At 43.5% G+C, this 17,304-nt stretch overlaps 2 protein-coding genes across 3 annotated transcripts in view; one reads left to right on the top strand and one right to left on the bottom strand.

Moving 5' to 3' along the window:
* DOCK5 (dedicator of cytokinesis 5) overlaps window positions 1-8,998 on the top strand; it is a 211,708-nt gene extending 202,710 nt beyond the window's left edge. For both annotated transcript variants that reach the window (XM_077868808.1, XM_077868807.1), the window contains exons 49-52: window positions 1,958-2,126; window positions 2,810-2,948; window positions 4,161-4,264; window positions 4,855-8,998. In XM_077868808.1, the coding sequence (XP_077724934.1) occupies window positions 1,958-2,126; window positions 2,810-2,948; window positions 4,161-4,264; window positions 4,855-4,959 (517 nt within the window). In that variant the 3' untranslated portion in view covers window positions 4,960-8,998. The remainder of the gene's footprint in view (window positions 1-1,957; window positions 2,127-2,809; window positions 2,949-4,160; window positions 4,265-4,854) is intronic.
* Window positions 8,999-11,973: 2,975 nt separating this feature from the next.
* GNRH1 (gonadotropin releasing hormone 1) lies at window positions 11,974-16,695 on the bottom strand. Its single transcript, XM_077868806.1, has 4 exons — window positions 16,647-16,695; window positions 15,628-15,769; window positions 13,590-13,685; window positions 11,974-12,179 (listed from the first exon to the last, which is right to left on the bottom strand). The coding sequence occupies exons 2-4, from the start codon at window positions 15,766-15,768 to the stop codon at window positions 12,138-12,140; spliced, it is 279 nt and encodes a 92-aa protein (XP_077724932.1). The 5' UTR covers window position 15,769; window positions 16,647-16,695; the 3' UTR covers window positions 11,974-12,137.
* Between the last annotated feature and the right edge of the window lie 609 nt (window positions 16,696-17,304).

Here is a 17,304-nt window from a genome sequence, read left to right as displayed (position 1 = left end):
CAAGATTAAGAATGTACAGCAGAGCAGTACATTCATTACTACCAATGAACCAACATTAGCACATTGTAGTCACCCGGAGTCCATAGTTCACATTAGAAGTTTCGTCTTGGTGTTGTGGTTCTGTGGGTTTGGACAAATGTATAATGAAAAGTATTCGCCATTGTAGTATCATATGGAATAATTTCACTGCCCTGAAGATCCTCTGCCCTCTGCCTATTCATCCCTCCAAGCTTTCTATTTTCATGGAGTAAAAATCTATCAATTTTTAGTCAAGCCAGGGCTTATTAAATACCCATTCAGAAGCTCTAAGCAATACCCATCATAAAGGTGTAATATCTTTTTTAACCTTCCTCCGTTTTACATTTTGCTACAGTCATTCCCTCTCTCTTTGTCTCTCCCTCACCAGCCCCACTCCACCATTCTAGAGTAGGCTGCATGCTTCATGCAATAAGAGCAAACACATTGTCTTATATAACCGCACACCCAGGTACAGCATGGATGTTCAGGAAATTTGGCATCGATACAAGGCTGTAAGCTCTAACCCTTATCCCAGTTGTGTCGGTTGTCCCACTATGATTTTTATACATAGCATGTGATCCTGACTGGATCCCATACCAGAAGTTGCCGTGTTTCGCCACGCCTCTTTATTCTTTAATCTCAAGTAGTTTGGCTTTTCGAAAAAGATGAAAGACAGTCTTGTCTTTCATCATATTGACATTTTTTAAGATTACGGGCCAGTCATTTCATAGGATTCACCTTCATTTGTGCTTGTCTAATGTTTCTGTGTGCTTAGGATTCAAGTTGTAGACTTTTGGGTCATATTATGTCCTTTTAAAGTATCATATCCAGAAGTGCATTATGTTCATTTGTTCCCCATTAGTGTGTTAACCGATGGTGTATGTCGTTGAGGTTTTGTCCATTTTCTTTTCTGTATAGTTACTGTATCTCTCTTTGTAGTTAATAAGTAATTTATGGGAAAATATTGTGAGACTATCCTGTTTCTCATCAAACTCTTCCTCTCTCTGTCTAGCACCTAATCATGATTCTTGAATGAAACAGGTTTCACTATGGTGTTTAAAAATCTATCACTATAATAAAAGCATTTGGGGAGCATGCATCAATGCTAGGCACTTGTTCTAAGCATATGAGGCAGGTACTATTACTGTCCCCATTTCATAGATAAGGAAACTGAGGTATGAAAAGATCACCCAAGAAGTAAGCATAGGTAGGATTTGAACACAGGCTGGCCATCTCTGGGACATATGCTGTTACCCAAGTAGCCTGAAGCTACTTATGTGTCTTTTATTGTATGAACTCTGTCTTTGCCTATAATTTTAGTAAGACTTTCTCTTTCTGGGATAAGATGAATGTTCAGAGATGTTTTCCTTTCATACTTTGGTGGTCTCATTTGTGTACATGTTTAATTGGCAGTTGGAGGGATGCCTGGGTGACTCAGTGATTAAGCATCTGCCTTTGGCTCAGGGCATGATCCTGAGATCCTGGGATCAAGGCCTACATCAGGCTCCCCAAGGGGGGAGCCTGCTTCTCCCTCTGCTATGTCTCTGCCTCTCTTTCTGGGTCTCTCATGAATAAATAAATAAAATCTTAAAAAAATAATTGGCAGTTGGAAATTCAGATGTAGAAGCTGAGAGGGAAGTCACAGATCAAGATTATCTTGAGGAGTCATAATCTCTGGTCTTTTTTTTTTTAAGATTTTATTTATTTATTCATGAGAGACACGGAGAGAGAGGTAGAGACAGGTAGAGAGAGAAGCAGGCTTCATGCTGGGAGTCCAATGTGGGACTCTATCCCTGGATGGAGGATCATGCCCTGAGCTGAAGGCAGATGCTCAACCACTGAGCCACTCAGGCGTCCCACCCCTGGTCTTTCTTGGAGTAAATTTTGACTCTCAAGTGGTCAGGGTTTTGTGATTTTGGGCCTTGTTCTTGGCTGATAGGTCAATCCTCGAGCCACTTCTGGAACGCAGGGCTTCGTCAGGTGCTAGAGTTGAAGACTTGCCCCTCAAAGAGGACAGTGAGAACCGGATCAGCAAGTTCAAGAGAAAAGACTGGAGCGTGAGCAAATCCCAAGTCATTGCAGAAAAAGTGCCAGAACCTGATCTGATGGTAAAACAACAACAGCAACTACTACAGGGGGGTGGGTGGGGAGCAAAGCAAACAAGCACCAGAGGTTTGCTAGTGCTTTCCCTGTAGCCAGGCACATGCCCATTCCCATCAGAGCTGTGAGTCACCTGGCCATGCTTTCTCAGGACACAGCAGCCTGTGGTGGCATTCCATCTCAGGCTGTGCTAAAAAAAGCACATAAGGAGAATTGGAGCAGCTAAATCAGTATTGGTGTAAGACCTTGTACCCACAATGTAAACATGTGGGCTGCTGCTTGGAGTTATGGTTCTCACCACCATATTCCATGACTCAGTCCAAACGTTGTCATTTCTCTTCTTTTAACTTAAAAAAAAAAAATGCTGTTTCTTCCTTGAGCCATATCAAGTTGCTAAGTGTGGCAATTCCCTGAGAATCAGGGTGGCTCGTTTCCAACATAAATAATACAGTCGAACTGTGGTCAAGATCAGGCTCATGGCTGGCCAGAGAACAATGTCTGCTTGGTGATTCCCTGTCTGTGTGTTTGCCATGCTCGCCACATGACAGCATGGTAAGCTCAAGAGTGGCTCCCAGAATGGTTCCCTCTAACATGTTTGTGCTCAGCAGGCGAGGGGGTTCAGAGCAATGATGAGCTCAGCCTTTCTCACGGTGAGAATGTTTTGCTGTTCCCCACCCTCACCCCCCACTAGAGCCCAGCCAGAAAAGCACAAAGACCAAAGAGTCTCCAGTTGTCGGACAATCGGCTGACGCCATTTCATGGTTCTTCACCTCCTCAGTCGACACCCTTGAGCCCACCTCCACTCACTCCTAAAGCTACCAGGACCTTAAGTAAGTCTTTTATATATATATATATATATACACACACATACACACAGATATAGAGATACAGATATATCCCCTCTCTTTGTTTCAGTAGGAAATGGAGTATATCTATGGATTTGGGCGATATTTAGCCAGAACAGCCACATAGTATATGAGATTATTAAAAAAAAAAAAGATTTATGTATTTATTTATTTGAGAAAGAGAGAGAGTGAGCACAAGGGGCAGAGAGAGAGGGATAAGAAGACTCTCCATTGAGCAGAGAGCCTGATACAGGGCTCGATGCTAGGACCCTAGGATCATGACCAGAGCTGAAGGCAGATACCTGACTGAGCTACCCAGGTGCCCCAGTATGTGAGATTATTGTAAAGTTGGCTCATTCCACAGTAGTGGGTATAGTAAAATTAGAGTTTGACAAGGATTCTGTGGGTTCCTAGGACACATTAACCTTCTCTGAATAGTGACTCAGAGGGTCTCATGACTCTTTTTCCATTTGTGAAGTTATAAATGAGGTAGAGCTAGACGGGGACTAGACAGGAAGCAAGTAGCTTACAAACTATTGGGTAGGTAGCTCTGCACTTTGTATACGAAAGTGTCCCAAGAAAAGGATGAGAAATAGACCTGCTGCATGTACTGTCTACAGTCAGGCCTTGGGGAATCGGCAGTACACATTGCCTGACAAGAATTCCAAGGTACCCTTGGTAGAAAAAATGGAATCACCATTTAGGACCAAGATAGGACACAGGAGTCAACCAAGAGTTAGAGATAATTAAGTAAGATTTCCTGGAGGAAATGGTATCTCACCCTTTAAATAAGACAACTCAGTTCAATTTAACCAATATATATTGGCCACTTACTTTGTGACAGACATTTTTTCTAAAGCACTTGGGATAGATCAGAGAATTAGAGTACCTATTGTTAATACGCTAAGTTCTAGAAAATGTCTTCATTTCCAGCTTGATAGTAAAACCCTAAGCAAAAAAAAAAGGGGGGGGATTTTTACTTTGGAACTTGTTGTGAAACCTTTTAGTGAGTAAACAGTGCTATATTTGTTATGAAGGGCAAGAGGTCTTTTCCATTCTGTCCGCAGAAACTACAGAATATCACCTTAGCAGTTGGATGGCCAGGTTGGTTTAGGTGTTAACATGGCAAGCAGAGGTTCCATGAGATTCCTTGATGAATTCTTCTCTCTGCCTTCATCGACTTTGTATCATTTCTAGGCTCCCCATCTTTGCAGACAGATGGGCTGATGACTACTACTGTCCCGCCTCCCCCTCCCCCCAAAAGCAAGCCTTATGAGAGCAGCCAGAGGAACTCCACGGAGGTAGGAACAAGGCCAAAGGCCGGCGTTGGGGTCAGAGCATACCACTTGTGGGAGTGCAGTGTTGGTTTTCCAAGCTTTTTACTGGGCAGGTTTTCTGTAGATTTGTCACTCCAGTCTCTTCTTGATTCATGCCTAAAATCATAAAAGATAGGGGAGTTTCCATGGGAAGAAACAAAATGTAAGCAGACCTTTACATCAGATCAAAGGCAGACCTTTTCTCTGTACCTCACCCTGGGTACAGGTGAGTGAAGTCGGAAGTGAATTCTGGTTCACATGTGAAGAGTTTACTCCTGAGTGAGTAACAGTCATTCTGGAATGGCCTCTCATGGGTTTCCTTCATTCATTCAACAAATACTTATTGAGTGTCTGCTATAGAACCCAAATGATGGGGATATAACTCTTTGGTGTATGTCTGATTAACTCAGAGAACAGGGGAAGATAAATGAGTGTTGTTCCCCTTCTGTCCCTGCCAAGGCGGCGTAGATAAACTCAGATCAGTTAGATGCTTACATGCAGTGGCAGAAATGTGGAGGAGAAAGCAGATTAAGAAGAAAAGACTCATTTGACTTTTGTTGTGTCTGCTCCCTCAGATTGCTCCTCCACTGCCAATCAGAAGAGAAGCCAAAGCCCCACCCCCACCACCTCCCAAAGCTCGGAAATCTGGCTTCCTTTCTTCTGAGCCTGGATCCCAGTAAGGATCTTGCCCTCTCTCTGCAACTCTGAACACCTCGAACAGCTGATGCCTGAGAGGAGGCACGGTCCTCGTTCCCCAGGGCCCCGTGCTGACCACCTCTCCTAAAGCTGGAGTCAGCTTCACCAGCTCAAAACTGGTTGCTCGTTGAAAGGCTTCTCTCTGATGGATGCCTAAGGCCACATCACATGTCTTCCAGTCCAAGAAGATTCCAGAATTGGTCACGTCCTGTATGTTTCTCAAAGGAGAGATCTTCCTCACCATGATTAAATTCAGCCTCTGGCACAGAGCCATTGCAGCCTACAAAAGCCTGGAGATGTTCTTCATAGTGTTGGAGGAACAATCCCAGTAACCTACATACAGTCTGGAAGAATTCCTTGCTTTGCTTGTGAAAAGCTATGCTTGACATGTTTTCTTAAAGGGACATGCCGTGTCCCCGATAACATTGGAAGAGACCCACATCAAGTACTTCGGTATCCAAAATAATCCTATCTTTCCGATGTCTGCTGTGTCTCCTTTAAGGAAAAGAACATCTTGGTGATGAAGATTGGCTACTTTCGCGTATGAATAGCTATCATTGTTGAAAAAACATGGACAGATTGTGAGGTCTGAGCTCCTGCCCACCCCACCCACACACACCCCCTACATGTGGGGAGGGAGAGCTGCCCACCCCCTCTGAGGGGTTCCTCACACTCCTGACTAACGGCCCTCAGCCCTCGCTGCATCCCGTCACTCCTTCCTGCTACAGACTGCCTTGAAGCTCTTTCTTTTGCACAGTTTCTTGCCCTGTTACCTCCTCTGAGCTCAAATCACTGGACAGAAGGGACTTAGAAGCCCGGATTCAACAACTTCTCGTCCAGATCCCATATGGATGGCTCCGCGGCCCCTCTCTGCCACCTGATTTTACCCTGGAGAATACAGTGCAATATCTCCCGTTGATTATTTATTCCTCGTGATTGTGGAATTAATTTGATTACATGTTTATGGTACTAATGTCAATAGTCCTTTCACAAGAAGAAATGGGGTGGCTTAGCTGATCAAACATTACATATACATAAATGACCACACAAGGTTAAAGACATTTTGAGCTAGAAGGGCCTTAAAGGTCATACAAACCACCCCCTCGTTTTGTAGACAGGGAAACCAAAGCTAAGCAAAATCTGCCTACAGATTCTTACTAATAACCCAGCTTGCTGATCGAGGCTTTATCCCCAGATAACATTTAGATCGAGAAGACAACTCTGACAAACTCCATGATGAATACCCACCCCTACTTGCAACAACAATGGGAATGTCCCAGATATTTCTGTACAACTTAGATGGTTATGGCAAAGTACAAAACCTTTTGTGGATCCCCTAGGTCAACAGGTGGGGAAGCTTCCCAGAGTCCCTCCGGCACCTGGGTCCAGTCCCCCCCCCACCCCGCCCCACACATCCTGCCTCGAGGTAGAGAGAGGAAAAAGAGATTTCACCGCCAAGAATTCAGATTTGCTTGCCTGCCCCTTTGTGTGCCTGTCTCAACACTACCCCTCTTAGAAGAGACATACTAATGCTTCACAGAGTCAGGGAAATAAAAACCTCTGAGACTTGGCCAGCATTGCTCAAACAATTAGTGTGTGTATTTAAATGTGGTGAGGAAAAGGCCGTTCTTCACCTCCACTCAGGAGAACCTTCAAGGGGATAAAAGAGAGAACCTGGATTTTGGAAATAAACCATCTGGTTTCAGACCATTCCAGCTGTGTCATCAGTTAACTTGGCAAACTCCTTTAATTCTTTGAAATCAGCTGAGCCTTCATTTCTTCACCTTTTGAAACAGGGAATAACACCTGCCCCACAGGTGAGGTTCAGATGAGATCGACTGTCTGAAGTAGTAGGTACGACATGCTCCTTTCCTCTACTCAGCCTGAGTAAGATCTGGAATTCTCTTTGAGCATTACTGATAATTTTCTTCCCCTGAAGTAATTTGGAAAGTGAGTGCAAGTTAGCTGAGCACATACAGTCCCTTTGAAAAAGATGGCATCTTTGGAATCTCTTACATAATTATTTATGACTAAAGGAGAAGTGCTAATAAGAACTGGAAAGGAAAAAAAAAGAACTGGAAAGGATTTTGGTGGAAAGAACAAAGAGAAGGAACAGGGAGGCTATTCAGGGCTTCTGTGGGGCCTGGAGCAGTTTCTAAGAAGTTGCATCTCAGACTGGCTAGTGGGGGTGTGTAGGCCTCACTCACCCTATTTTTCAGGCCGCCCATAAAATAGAAAGATGTAAACTGGTCACAGAAAAAATACCAGACTTCAAATATGTCCTTTCAGAGCAGTGCAAGGGAGGGCTGCGGTGTGATCTTTGAACAGGGGCTGGGGAAGTCTGCTACACCAGTGCCCAGATACTCTTCCCTTTCTTAATAGAATATATTTTTCCCATGTGTCTCCCCTTCCACATTAATGCAAATACTAGGTCTCTCCTTCCTGAATAGAATTATAGGTAATGTCATGGATAACAGATTACAGGGAACGTTGGGAAGCCACTGGTTGGAAAGAGTCCTGTTAGACAAAAGATAATCAGTCTGTCCTGAAGTCAAAGAGGAAGACTGCAAAGAAATGCCTTCTGATTACCTTGCACCTAGGAGAGATGAGGGGCCGGGAATAAAAGAGGACAGAACTGGTCTTCATTTTCTCTGATAAGAACTCTGGAGCATTAAAGGATGTTGAAAATAGCTCCCAAACTGTCACAACCTTTGTGGATATTAGTTAATGGAATTTTTCTAATCCCTTATTTTCTCTCTGTTCCAGTGATTTGTCTTTGAGATTTTTTTTTTCAAGAATTGTTTCATTCAACATTAATTAAGCTCTTACTGAATGCCAGACACCTTATGAGACCCTGGGGATGTGGCAGTTCATTGTGTTCAATGGGAACAGCATGATGTGCAGAGGCTGTGCTGTGGTGTTGGCAAGAGAGTGGGATTAGAGAAAAGTGAAACCCTCAATGAGGCTGCTTGGGCCATGGGCCTCCCCTCTTGCACCTCATTCACATCTTGATTCCAGAATCGCAGTCATTATCTCCCATCAGGGAGACCCATGAAAAATGCTGTCACCCTGCAGATCCCTAAGAGATGAGGGGGGATTTGAGATAACCACCTACCTTGGTTAACTTTCTCCAAGCTGTGAGAGTCCTTCCCCTCTACTGGCCCCCAGATCATGGGGTGATTTCTTCCTTTAAAATTGAGATGAGTCCTATACATACATATGCTCAACTGCACAAATCTTAGGGCTACAAATGGATGAAGCTTTACATAAACATGCACCATGTCACCACCTTTCCGATCCAGACCTAGACTACTTCCAGAACCCCAGAAGATCCCTCTTATGTCCATGCCATCCTTCTGCAAAAGGCATTTAGGAGGCCGTTCATAGCTGTACCTGCCCTCCTGCCCCTGCTTGGCATAATGAAAAAGGGGGGAAATCCCACCATCAACACAGAACAGGACAGTAAAGACCATGTACCTTTTGGCAAGACCAATACCTTTAGTCAGTCTCTGGGCCTCAATATCCTCAGGTAAAACATATCTGAGGCTAGTGGTTTTTAGAATCCCTTCAGCCTAGGCTTGCTTTGATTCTGAGTGAGAAAGAGAATCAGAAGGCAACTTAAGTTTCTGTACAATGGCTTTTAGGTCCACGTGCCATTAACCAGGTGGGATTTTAAAATTAGTTGGAAAAGATAAGTTCCTCTTTGGGTGGGTTGAGTGTGGAACCACCAGTTCTCACCTACAAAAAAGGAAAAAGGTAGTTGTTCTTTTAAGATGATGATTTCAGGCTGTTTCTTATAATCCAGCCAAAGCTGGTCTCCCACCTATGCTGCCTAAACTTGTCTATTAGTCAAATTTTGTAAGTTGTTCACCTAGACTTTGTCAAGGGCTCTGTTGCCTGGAGTTTGTAAACTAGTTGGGTTTCAAACATGAACTCTTAGGAAGATGTGCATTGAAGTAGAAAAATTTTGTTCAGATTTGCTGTTATTTATTTTTTAAATTAAAAATGGAAATGTATTTTGAAGTTTATCGTGTTTAGTCTATTATTACTCTTATGTTAGTGGAATGAAATCATTCCTGAACTTCACCGACACATCCAGTGCCTCTGGCCTCCTTTCATTACAGGTCCTGTTAGTTGAGACTCCTACTGTGGGGTCATGGAGTCATCTTTGCCTGGAAGCAATAACAACTACAGACCATTTGGTTCTTCCCTCACCTCTATCCCCTCCATCCATCCCTCTGGCATCGGAGCTGATGGCTTCTAACAATTGATTTAAACGATAGGTTGTTTCTTCCTTCATTCACTGAAAAGGGAAATAAAAGGAGTAGCTAGTAACTTATTTGGGAAGGATAGAAACTGATTCTCAAGCTACGTTGAGCATTAATTATTACCTGGGAAGAGGCCACACACCAGACCCATTAAATCAATTTCCAAGAGAGGGGAGCTTGACCCAGGCACCATATTCCTTCTGAATCTCCCCAATGTCATTCCAATGTTAAGCCAAGGCTGCAAATCACTACCTTAGAGGAAATAACAACTTGAGAAGATTGGTGTTCAAAATGGATGTTCATTTCTTAAACTCCCTGCTGGTGATGTGTCACGTTGGGGAGAGGAGGGGACAGCCACACTTCAGTTAGAATAGCCACACTGTTTAAAGTCCTGGGCTTATGCCTAAGATTTTTTTTTTCTTTTAAGAAAATGTCCCAGTGCTTTTAAACATTTGCCATCTATTGCTTTTTAGGGCAATAATGCCCCACTGTGTACATAAGAATCCCTGGCATGCTAAAAATGCAAATGGTTTGGGCCCCCAAGACTGAATCAGTAAGCCTCAGGAATCTTTTTGGATCTAAAATCTCCATAGAAATACTACTTTAGAGTACCGTCCACTGTCAAAATTTAAAAGTGCTGTTATTTCATGCAATGATTTTTGGCTTTTCCCCAGTCATCTCCAGGATACTGCAACTTCTAAGCCCTTTGCTAAAATGGTCTATCCTCAGGCCATTCTTTCTGACACTTGGTCATTTAAAGCCTTATATATTTGAGAACTTATTAAAGGGAACATTTGGTATGTTTCCCCACTGTTTATTTTGAATGACAACTGAACTTTTTTTGAAGCTGCGTTGATGAGGTAGACAGTTCTTCAGATTTAGGAAAATGTGTAAAATTTTAATAAAGAGGTCATTTTCACTCTCCTCCTTAGGCCTTTGGTCATTTGAGAATCAAATACCCAACATGTTCATGTAAGTCGCAAACTACTGGATGCCATCCCGAGCTTATCACATCTGCATCATCAGGTGGCTGGATGAGCATCTCTGTAGCCCATTCAGGGAAGCCCATAGCTTCTGGAAAACTGAGACTCCAAACAGAATGTAAAAAATAAGTGATTGTGAGCGGCGTCTGGGTGGCTCAGTCAAGCCCCTGCCTTTGGCTCAGGGTCCTGGGATCAAGCCCCTCATTGGGCTCCTGCTCAGCAGGGAGTCTGCTTCTCCCTCTGCCTCTGCCCCTCCAGAGGTGATACCTGTTCTCTCTCTCTCTCTCTCTCTCTCAAGTAAATAAATAAAATCTTTTTAAAAAAATGTGTTGCCCTGTTCTTTAAATATGTTAACTAATTAATGTAAAGATTGTAAATGGTATTCTTTTTAGTAACAAAAAAATAGCTACAAAAAAATTGGCAGGTGGAAGCCTCTCGTGCCTTGTAATGTATTGATTAGTGAAAATAGGCAGTTTTGCCTTTTGTTCTGCAAAGTAGGTTAGGAACTACATCTCTGCTTAATTTTATTAAAGTGGGAGTAAGGAAATTATTTGAGAGATTGTTCAAATGGAAATATTTGGGGGAATCTAGCACTGTGCTGATCTGTATTAAAAGGGGGGGAGTTCTCTCCCATGGACTGTTTAAAACCCCAGTTCTAATTCCTTAACACAGGCCCTTTTGAGATGGAGGGGCAAGGAGAGGAGGAGGAAGGCTCTGACTGAAACAGCGAAAGGGCCTTGATCGTTGCCGTGTGAACACAGGCACAGTTTGTCGCTGTGACATCAGGCAACCTTTCTGAAATTAGTTTTTCAAATGGTCTCAAAATGATTAGAAGTTAGGAGGCTAATTGAGAACTGGTGTCATAGTGTCTGGGACCCCACAGAAAAATGGTCGCTAGTAAACGAAGCCAATACATGAGCCTCAGGATCCTGTTTAAGCTCCAATTAACAAAATATAACCAATTAACAAAATACGTACTAGCTTTGGAATCTAATACCATCAGCTGCCCTTCACCGCCCTGCCCATGTACCCCGACAGACCTGACAGACATTAAACCTGGGTCTCCCCACTTTAAAGGGAAGACAAGGATAACTAATTTCCAAGGTCATTGTGAGGGTTAATGACAATATTTATGCATCTGTCCCTGCACACAGCCTGACACTGGTCTTTGTGGAGAATGAATGGTGGCAATGCTATTTGACCAAGGTGCACAGGAGCACCTGAATTTCATCAACAGACTCTGTACTCCAGTGCATTTCTCAAGAGAGATCACCCAAAGAGATGAACACTGTTTTTTTAGGCCTGAGTCCCAAGCTTCAGCACACACCTCTTGCTGTGGTGAACACATGGAGACCACATGTGGCCAGCAGGAGCACTGGACTAGGAGCCCAGCAGAGCCTCCTCTTTCCCTAGCCTCTCAGCCTCCAGTTGACTTTCAGAGGGATTGGAGGCAGTCAAGGAAGGGAACAGCTTTCCAAGTGGGGGGAAACCTTGGCCGTGGCCTCACTTTGATGGTGTATAGTCAAAAATATAGTTACGATCTCCCCCAGAAAACTGTTGCTGAATCAGATTTTGGGGCCCAGCCCAGTAGGTGACTGTTCTTAGGACGGAGTGGTGGCGGAGAGCCAGGGGATTTCCTTAGTCAACAATAATGTCGACTTTATGTTGTCTCCTGGGCCCCATACTCAGCGTCTCCCCTTCATGGGCTTACAGTGCCCCTCCCCCACCAGAGTTCTGCCTTAAAGACTTCATGCTTATGCCACTTTATTCACAACACAGCACTTTCACCATGAAATATGTGAACTTAGCGTAAGCATATCTGAAATCCACACAATTCACAGATGTTAAACGAGTCACAAATGTCAATGTCAGAATTATACTTGTGTCGCCAATCCTTCTGGTTCAGCGGATTTAAATCCTCTTCTGGCCAGTTTCCTCTTCAATCAGACTTTCCTAAAAAATGCACGAGCAAAAAATATATCAAGGTTGGTCTTACTAGCTGGATTTCACTATGCTTTTGATATCTTAATTTCTGAAATACCGATATAGAAAGAAGAGAGCCATTTATTTTTGTGCACGAAAAAGTGCTAGAGAGAGATATTAGATCATGTGTTTCTAAGTTGTTTAATAACCATAACATTAATAGTTTAAGGATAGGCTATGAAGGAGGTGAAGAAAGGTCTGATCTCAGTTTGTTTTTTTTTTAATTGTATTTATTTTAGAGGGGGAGAGAGAGTGTGAACGGGGTGGAGGGTGGAGGAAGAGTAGAGGGGGAGGGACAAGCAGACTCTGTGCTGAGCATGAGCCCAATGTGGGGCTTGATCCCAGGACCCTGGAATCAGGACCTGGGCTAAACCCAAAAGTTGGATGCTCAATGACTGAGCTACCCAGGCGCCCCTGATCGCAGTGTAATTAACCCTGCTTTGTCTCCCCTCTTTCTTTCTAAGGTCACATTGGGGAAATTTCACTGCTCACTATGATTTTTATTATATGGTAAGTAGGAATGGACACAGAAAACCAATAACGATCTCTGTTTTTTTTTCTTTGAACCGTGGGTGCAGAAGTGGTGGTCAATGGAGAAGGTGAAAGCTATAGCTTGTGTTTATATATGATTTATTCAGGCTTTCCCTGCTCGTGGGCATAGCTGTAACTAACTATAGTGCCCCTAACTGTCGCAAATAAGGGGACCACAGGAGCTCTGAAAGTCCCAACGATGAGCTCAAGCTCCAACCTCTATATTCAGTGCTCTGTATACTTGCTTTCTCATTATCAAAAACCTGCATTAGGTTAGTAGGCTCCCATTTGGGGTGGGGATTTGGAGATTGTTATAATCCCATCAGAAAATTGGAAATCAAATATGCGGCTCTGAATTATAAATTTACTAGTTTGGAATTCTTTTTTATTCCAAGGGAGGGAAAAAAATGAAGTAGAGCACCATTTTTGAGTTCTACATTTTTCCAAGGAAAAAACCACACCAAACCAAGAACATCAGGGAAGAATTAAGGAGTCCCGCAGAGAAGGGTGGATTAGCCTAGATTAGAGTCCAGGGTGGGTTGCAGTGGTCAGTTAATACCTGAGAAGAACTGACATGTAACAGCGGGCAGAAATGTATGAGTCATCCTAAAGGCTAGACCAGGATTCGGAGATAAAGGTTACAGAGAGATTTCAATTTAAGGGGGAAAAGGTTCTAACCATTAGTACTGCCTACCCACTGAAAAGGGGGGTGTGACAAATAGGCCCTACCCCAGGAGGAACTCAGGCAGTCAGGAAGGTAAGCCTCACAGAGGCCAAGAGGTGGTGGACAACCTGAGGGGTCGCATCTCTCCATCTCTAAAGGTCCCTGTCATTTCCACTGTGACTCACCAGAGCTCCTCTCAGGTCCCTGAGGGGAGGTCGGGGCTTGTGGATGGTGCATTCCAGGTGCTGAGGTTCTGCTGGTTGATCAAGTTCTTTGGCCATCTGAGGAAAAAGAACGTGATTCTTGCTGAAGGAGATCAAGAAATGGAATGGTATTTTCCACCATTTTCACCAAGAACTATGTGTGGAAAGTCAAGGGAATTGTGGGACGAGGATTTTAAGAACATAGATCCGCCCTGAGGCATTTGTACAATTGGGTGGGGCCTCCTGAAGGTGATGGTGGTGGTAAGGAGAGAATATTTTCTCCCTACAGATGATGAGAATGAAGTACTTCGAACCTTATGAGCGGACAGTATACAAAATGTCTAGGAGTTTCTAGTTACAAATCGGAATGATTTCTATTAGTTTTTATTAATGATGTCATAGTTAATTATGACTTACTTCACATATGATCTGTGGAGAGGAGATTTCAGATTCTGGGGCATCTTTATTTCATGCTAAATTATCTTTATTATTTCTCCAAAAAGAGGTATTTCTTTTCAAAGAAAGATAAATGATTTTAAGTTTCTCTCGTTTCCTATTCTCAGCACCATATTAAGTGTCTCAGTCCCAAGTTACTCATCCTTTAGGTCTTGTTTTTTTTCCCATTAAGAAACAGTACCAACTGTATTTTTATTAATCCACTATCATCTGGGGGGGGGGGGGTGGTTAGCCAGCTAGCATCTAAGGCCTTTCTCCTGCTATCTTCATATGACCCCAAGAAGTCTCATTTTATAGATTAAAAAACTACCCTATGTGAGTGCTGCTCCTAGTACTGAAATCTAATTTATATGAAATCCACTCCAGGATATATTTCAGGATATATTTTGTGTCCTTAAGTTTGCTAACCCTCCCCAGTAGCAGCCTTCAAGTTCTTTCCTTAAACACCCATTTCAGTAAAAAGGAATGATAGGGCCTGCACTCTTGATAAGAATACTTATTTATAAGTTATGAAAATGTACACTGGCCTAGTACCATAGATACTTTTAAAAGATGAAATATGGGGGGTACGCCTGGGTGGCTCAGCGGTTTAGCGCCTGCCTTTGGCCCAGGGTTCGATCCTGGAGTCCCAGGATCGAGTCCCGCGTTGGGCTTCCAGCATGGAGCTTCTTCTCTCTGCCTGTGTCTCTGCCTGTGTCTCTGCCTCTCTGTCTATCATGAACAAACAAATAAATCTAAAAAAAATAAAATAAAAATAAAAGATGAAATATGACCAAAAAAAAAAAAAAAAAAAGCAGGAGTTCTAAGATTTTCTCTCCAAATCTCAAGGAATCATCTAGTTCTGGAGAACTTGGGCCCATCCCGTCGTTTCGAATTCCTTTGGCATTTCTAGATACTCAGAGTGCGACACACCACTTCGCACATGTTGCTGCATCTCTTGGCATTGTTCCTGCTGTTTGTTTCCTTAGTCCCTACCTGAATAGAGAGCAAGAATGGGACCTGCCTTGGCAAGTGTCTCACCTCTTCCAGAATACCAGGGGTAGACAGAGCAGGGTAGTACGGTTGGGTGACACACAGAATGGATTTGTTTTTGTTTTTTTTTTGTTTTGTTTTTTTTTTTTTTTATGATAGTCACACAGAGAGAGAGAGAGAGAGAGGCAGAGAGACATAGGCAGAGGGAGAAGCAGGCTCCATGCACCGGGAGCCCGATGTGGGATTCGATCCCGGGTCTCCAGGATCGCGTCCTGGGCCAAAGGCAGGCGCTAAACCGCTGCGCCACCCAGGGTTCCCTGGATTTGTTTTTGTTTTAAAAGGTTTTATTTATTTATTCATGAGAGACCCAGAGAGAGAGGCAGAGACACAGGCAGAGGGAGAAGCAGGCTCCCTGCGGGAAGCCTGATGCAAGACTCGATCCCAGGACCCCGGAATCACTACCTGAGCTAAAGGCAGACACTCAACCTCTGAGCCACCCAGGTGCCCCCCACCCCACCACACACACACAGAATGTTAACACAGAATTGAACCGCATAAGCCACGTCTTATATTGAAGATGAAAGAGACTTACCTCTTGGAATGAATCAATCAAATGTTCAGCATTTCTCTTCCCCCCAGGGCGGAGTCCATAGGACCAGTGTTGGCCGGAGCAGCTCACCACACAGAAGGTCAACAGGAGAAGTCCAGCTACAAGTTTTGGAATTGGCTCCATGCTAAGGAACAGCAATGCAACAGCCAGAATGGACCCAGACTGGGTTGAGCAAGAAAGACCTTTTGGTGAGAAGCCTCATGTTTATATGCTAACGGTGCAGAAAGCAGAAGTAGCGATTGTCTGCTTCCATCCCAGACGCTGAGACACACATCCCTATGTGCTTGCTTCAGGTTTTTCAGCCGCTGGGGATAAAGGCGGTACTTGGAACTTCCATGCTCAGTATATTTTAGTACTAAGCTAGTCTATTTTTATTTTTAGTACTTATTTGGCTATCCAAACCCCAGGATTCCTTCCCTTATCAAGTTCACCTTTTTGCCTCAACATTCCCCCACCCACCCGGCAATGAGTTAGTTTTCAACTGTATCAGTTCCTGAGATATGGAGAATTGGGCCATCTGCTTGGAAAGGTGGCTCCTGCTAGGAATCTCTGGCTAATATAAAGTTGTATGACATTAAATGCATACACCGTGGCACTAATTACATTTTGCTGAGTGTCTTCCACGCATAAGTGTTGGCCGGACCATCTGTGAGCGTGAGAGAGAACTCAACACCTCTCAAAGCGCTAAGCCCCAGACCAGATGCCTCCGTGGCCAAGGCAGGCTGGAATTAGCTCATGACGGGAGGAACGCTCACAAAGTCTTCAAGTTAATTTTCATCAGACAGGAAAGAGGCTAAAGACAAAATCAAATGCTGGTCGATGAGCTGTTGTAATTATTCCCCACACGCTGGATTTCTGTGGCCTGGGGTGACAAGGACCAGAAGGGTCAAGGTTTCTTTAGATACTGTCACACCTGGATTTAGCCCTGTGGGTGTAAAATGCCCTACAGACAGACAAAGCATGTGGTCTAGGACAAGTGCTAGAAACACAAAGCGTTTTACCTGCTTGCAGACCAATTGCCAAAAGAAATCCCGAGCTTCTTTTGGGAGTTTGTGGAGTACTGTGATTTGTCATTTCTTAGCTTCCTTTTTATATGAAACTTTTCTGGGACTGAAATCTTTCCTGCTGGTAAATTATACTGCACATGGACTATGAGGGTTTTAATACTCATTTTTTTTTAAATCCTCACAAAAAGCCCTTAATAGTGTGTGTAATTGGAACACCCACTGGTGTGTCTGTTAAATTTACTTCAATTGTGGCCATTAAAACCTCAGCTAAGACTTTTATAGCTGAGACCATAATTCAGAGATTAAAATCTGGCTAGGTGGGATTCTCTTGAGGAAACTGACAGACGTATCCAGAGTTCAAGGAAATAGCTGTCGTACTTTAAGTGATGTTAAATGCACACATAAAAGCTTTCACGAGAGGCCACATAATATTTATAGAAAGAAGTTGAGTCAGGATGCCTGGTAGCTGGTCTCAGCTCTTTGATTCTTCATTTGTAAGAGGAGCTGACTTATACATAATAAGTGATTATTGGCACTAAACCTACCTATACCTGTATAGGATCCTAAAGCAGATCATGGGAGTCTGAAAATTCCCCAGTCTCCTACCCACCAGGTTCCTTCCTTGACTTACCTGGAAAGCCTTCTTTAGCAT

The sequence above is a fragment of the Canis aureus genome, chromosome 24 (assembly GCF_053574225.1).
Source record: "Canis aureus isolate CA01 chromosome 24, VMU_Caureus_v.1.0, whole genome shotgun sequence".
NCBI lineage: Eukaryota > Metazoa > Chordata > Mammalia > Carnivora > Canidae > Canis > Canis aureus.
The sequence above is the reverse complement of the archived record's forward strand: the minus strand, read 5'-3'. Positions and strand labels throughout refer to the sequence as shown.

What these genes read in the sequence shown, in the direction of transcription:
- GNRH1 (XM_077868806.1), bottom strand. Translation starts at nt 15,768, where the DNA reads ATGGAGCCAATTCCAAAACTTGTAGCTGGACTTCTCCTGTTGACCTTC. An exon ending in TGATTGATTCATTCCAAGAG is followed by an intron (nt 13,686 to 15,627) that starts GTAAGTCTCTTT and finishes CTTTTTCCTCAG; the next exon opens with ATGGCCAAAGAACTTGATCA. An exon ending in GGGACCTGAGAGGAGCTCTG is followed by an intron (nt 12,180 to 13,589) that starts GTGAGTCACAGT and finishes TGCATTTTTTAG; the next exon opens with GAAAGTCTGATTGAAGAGGA.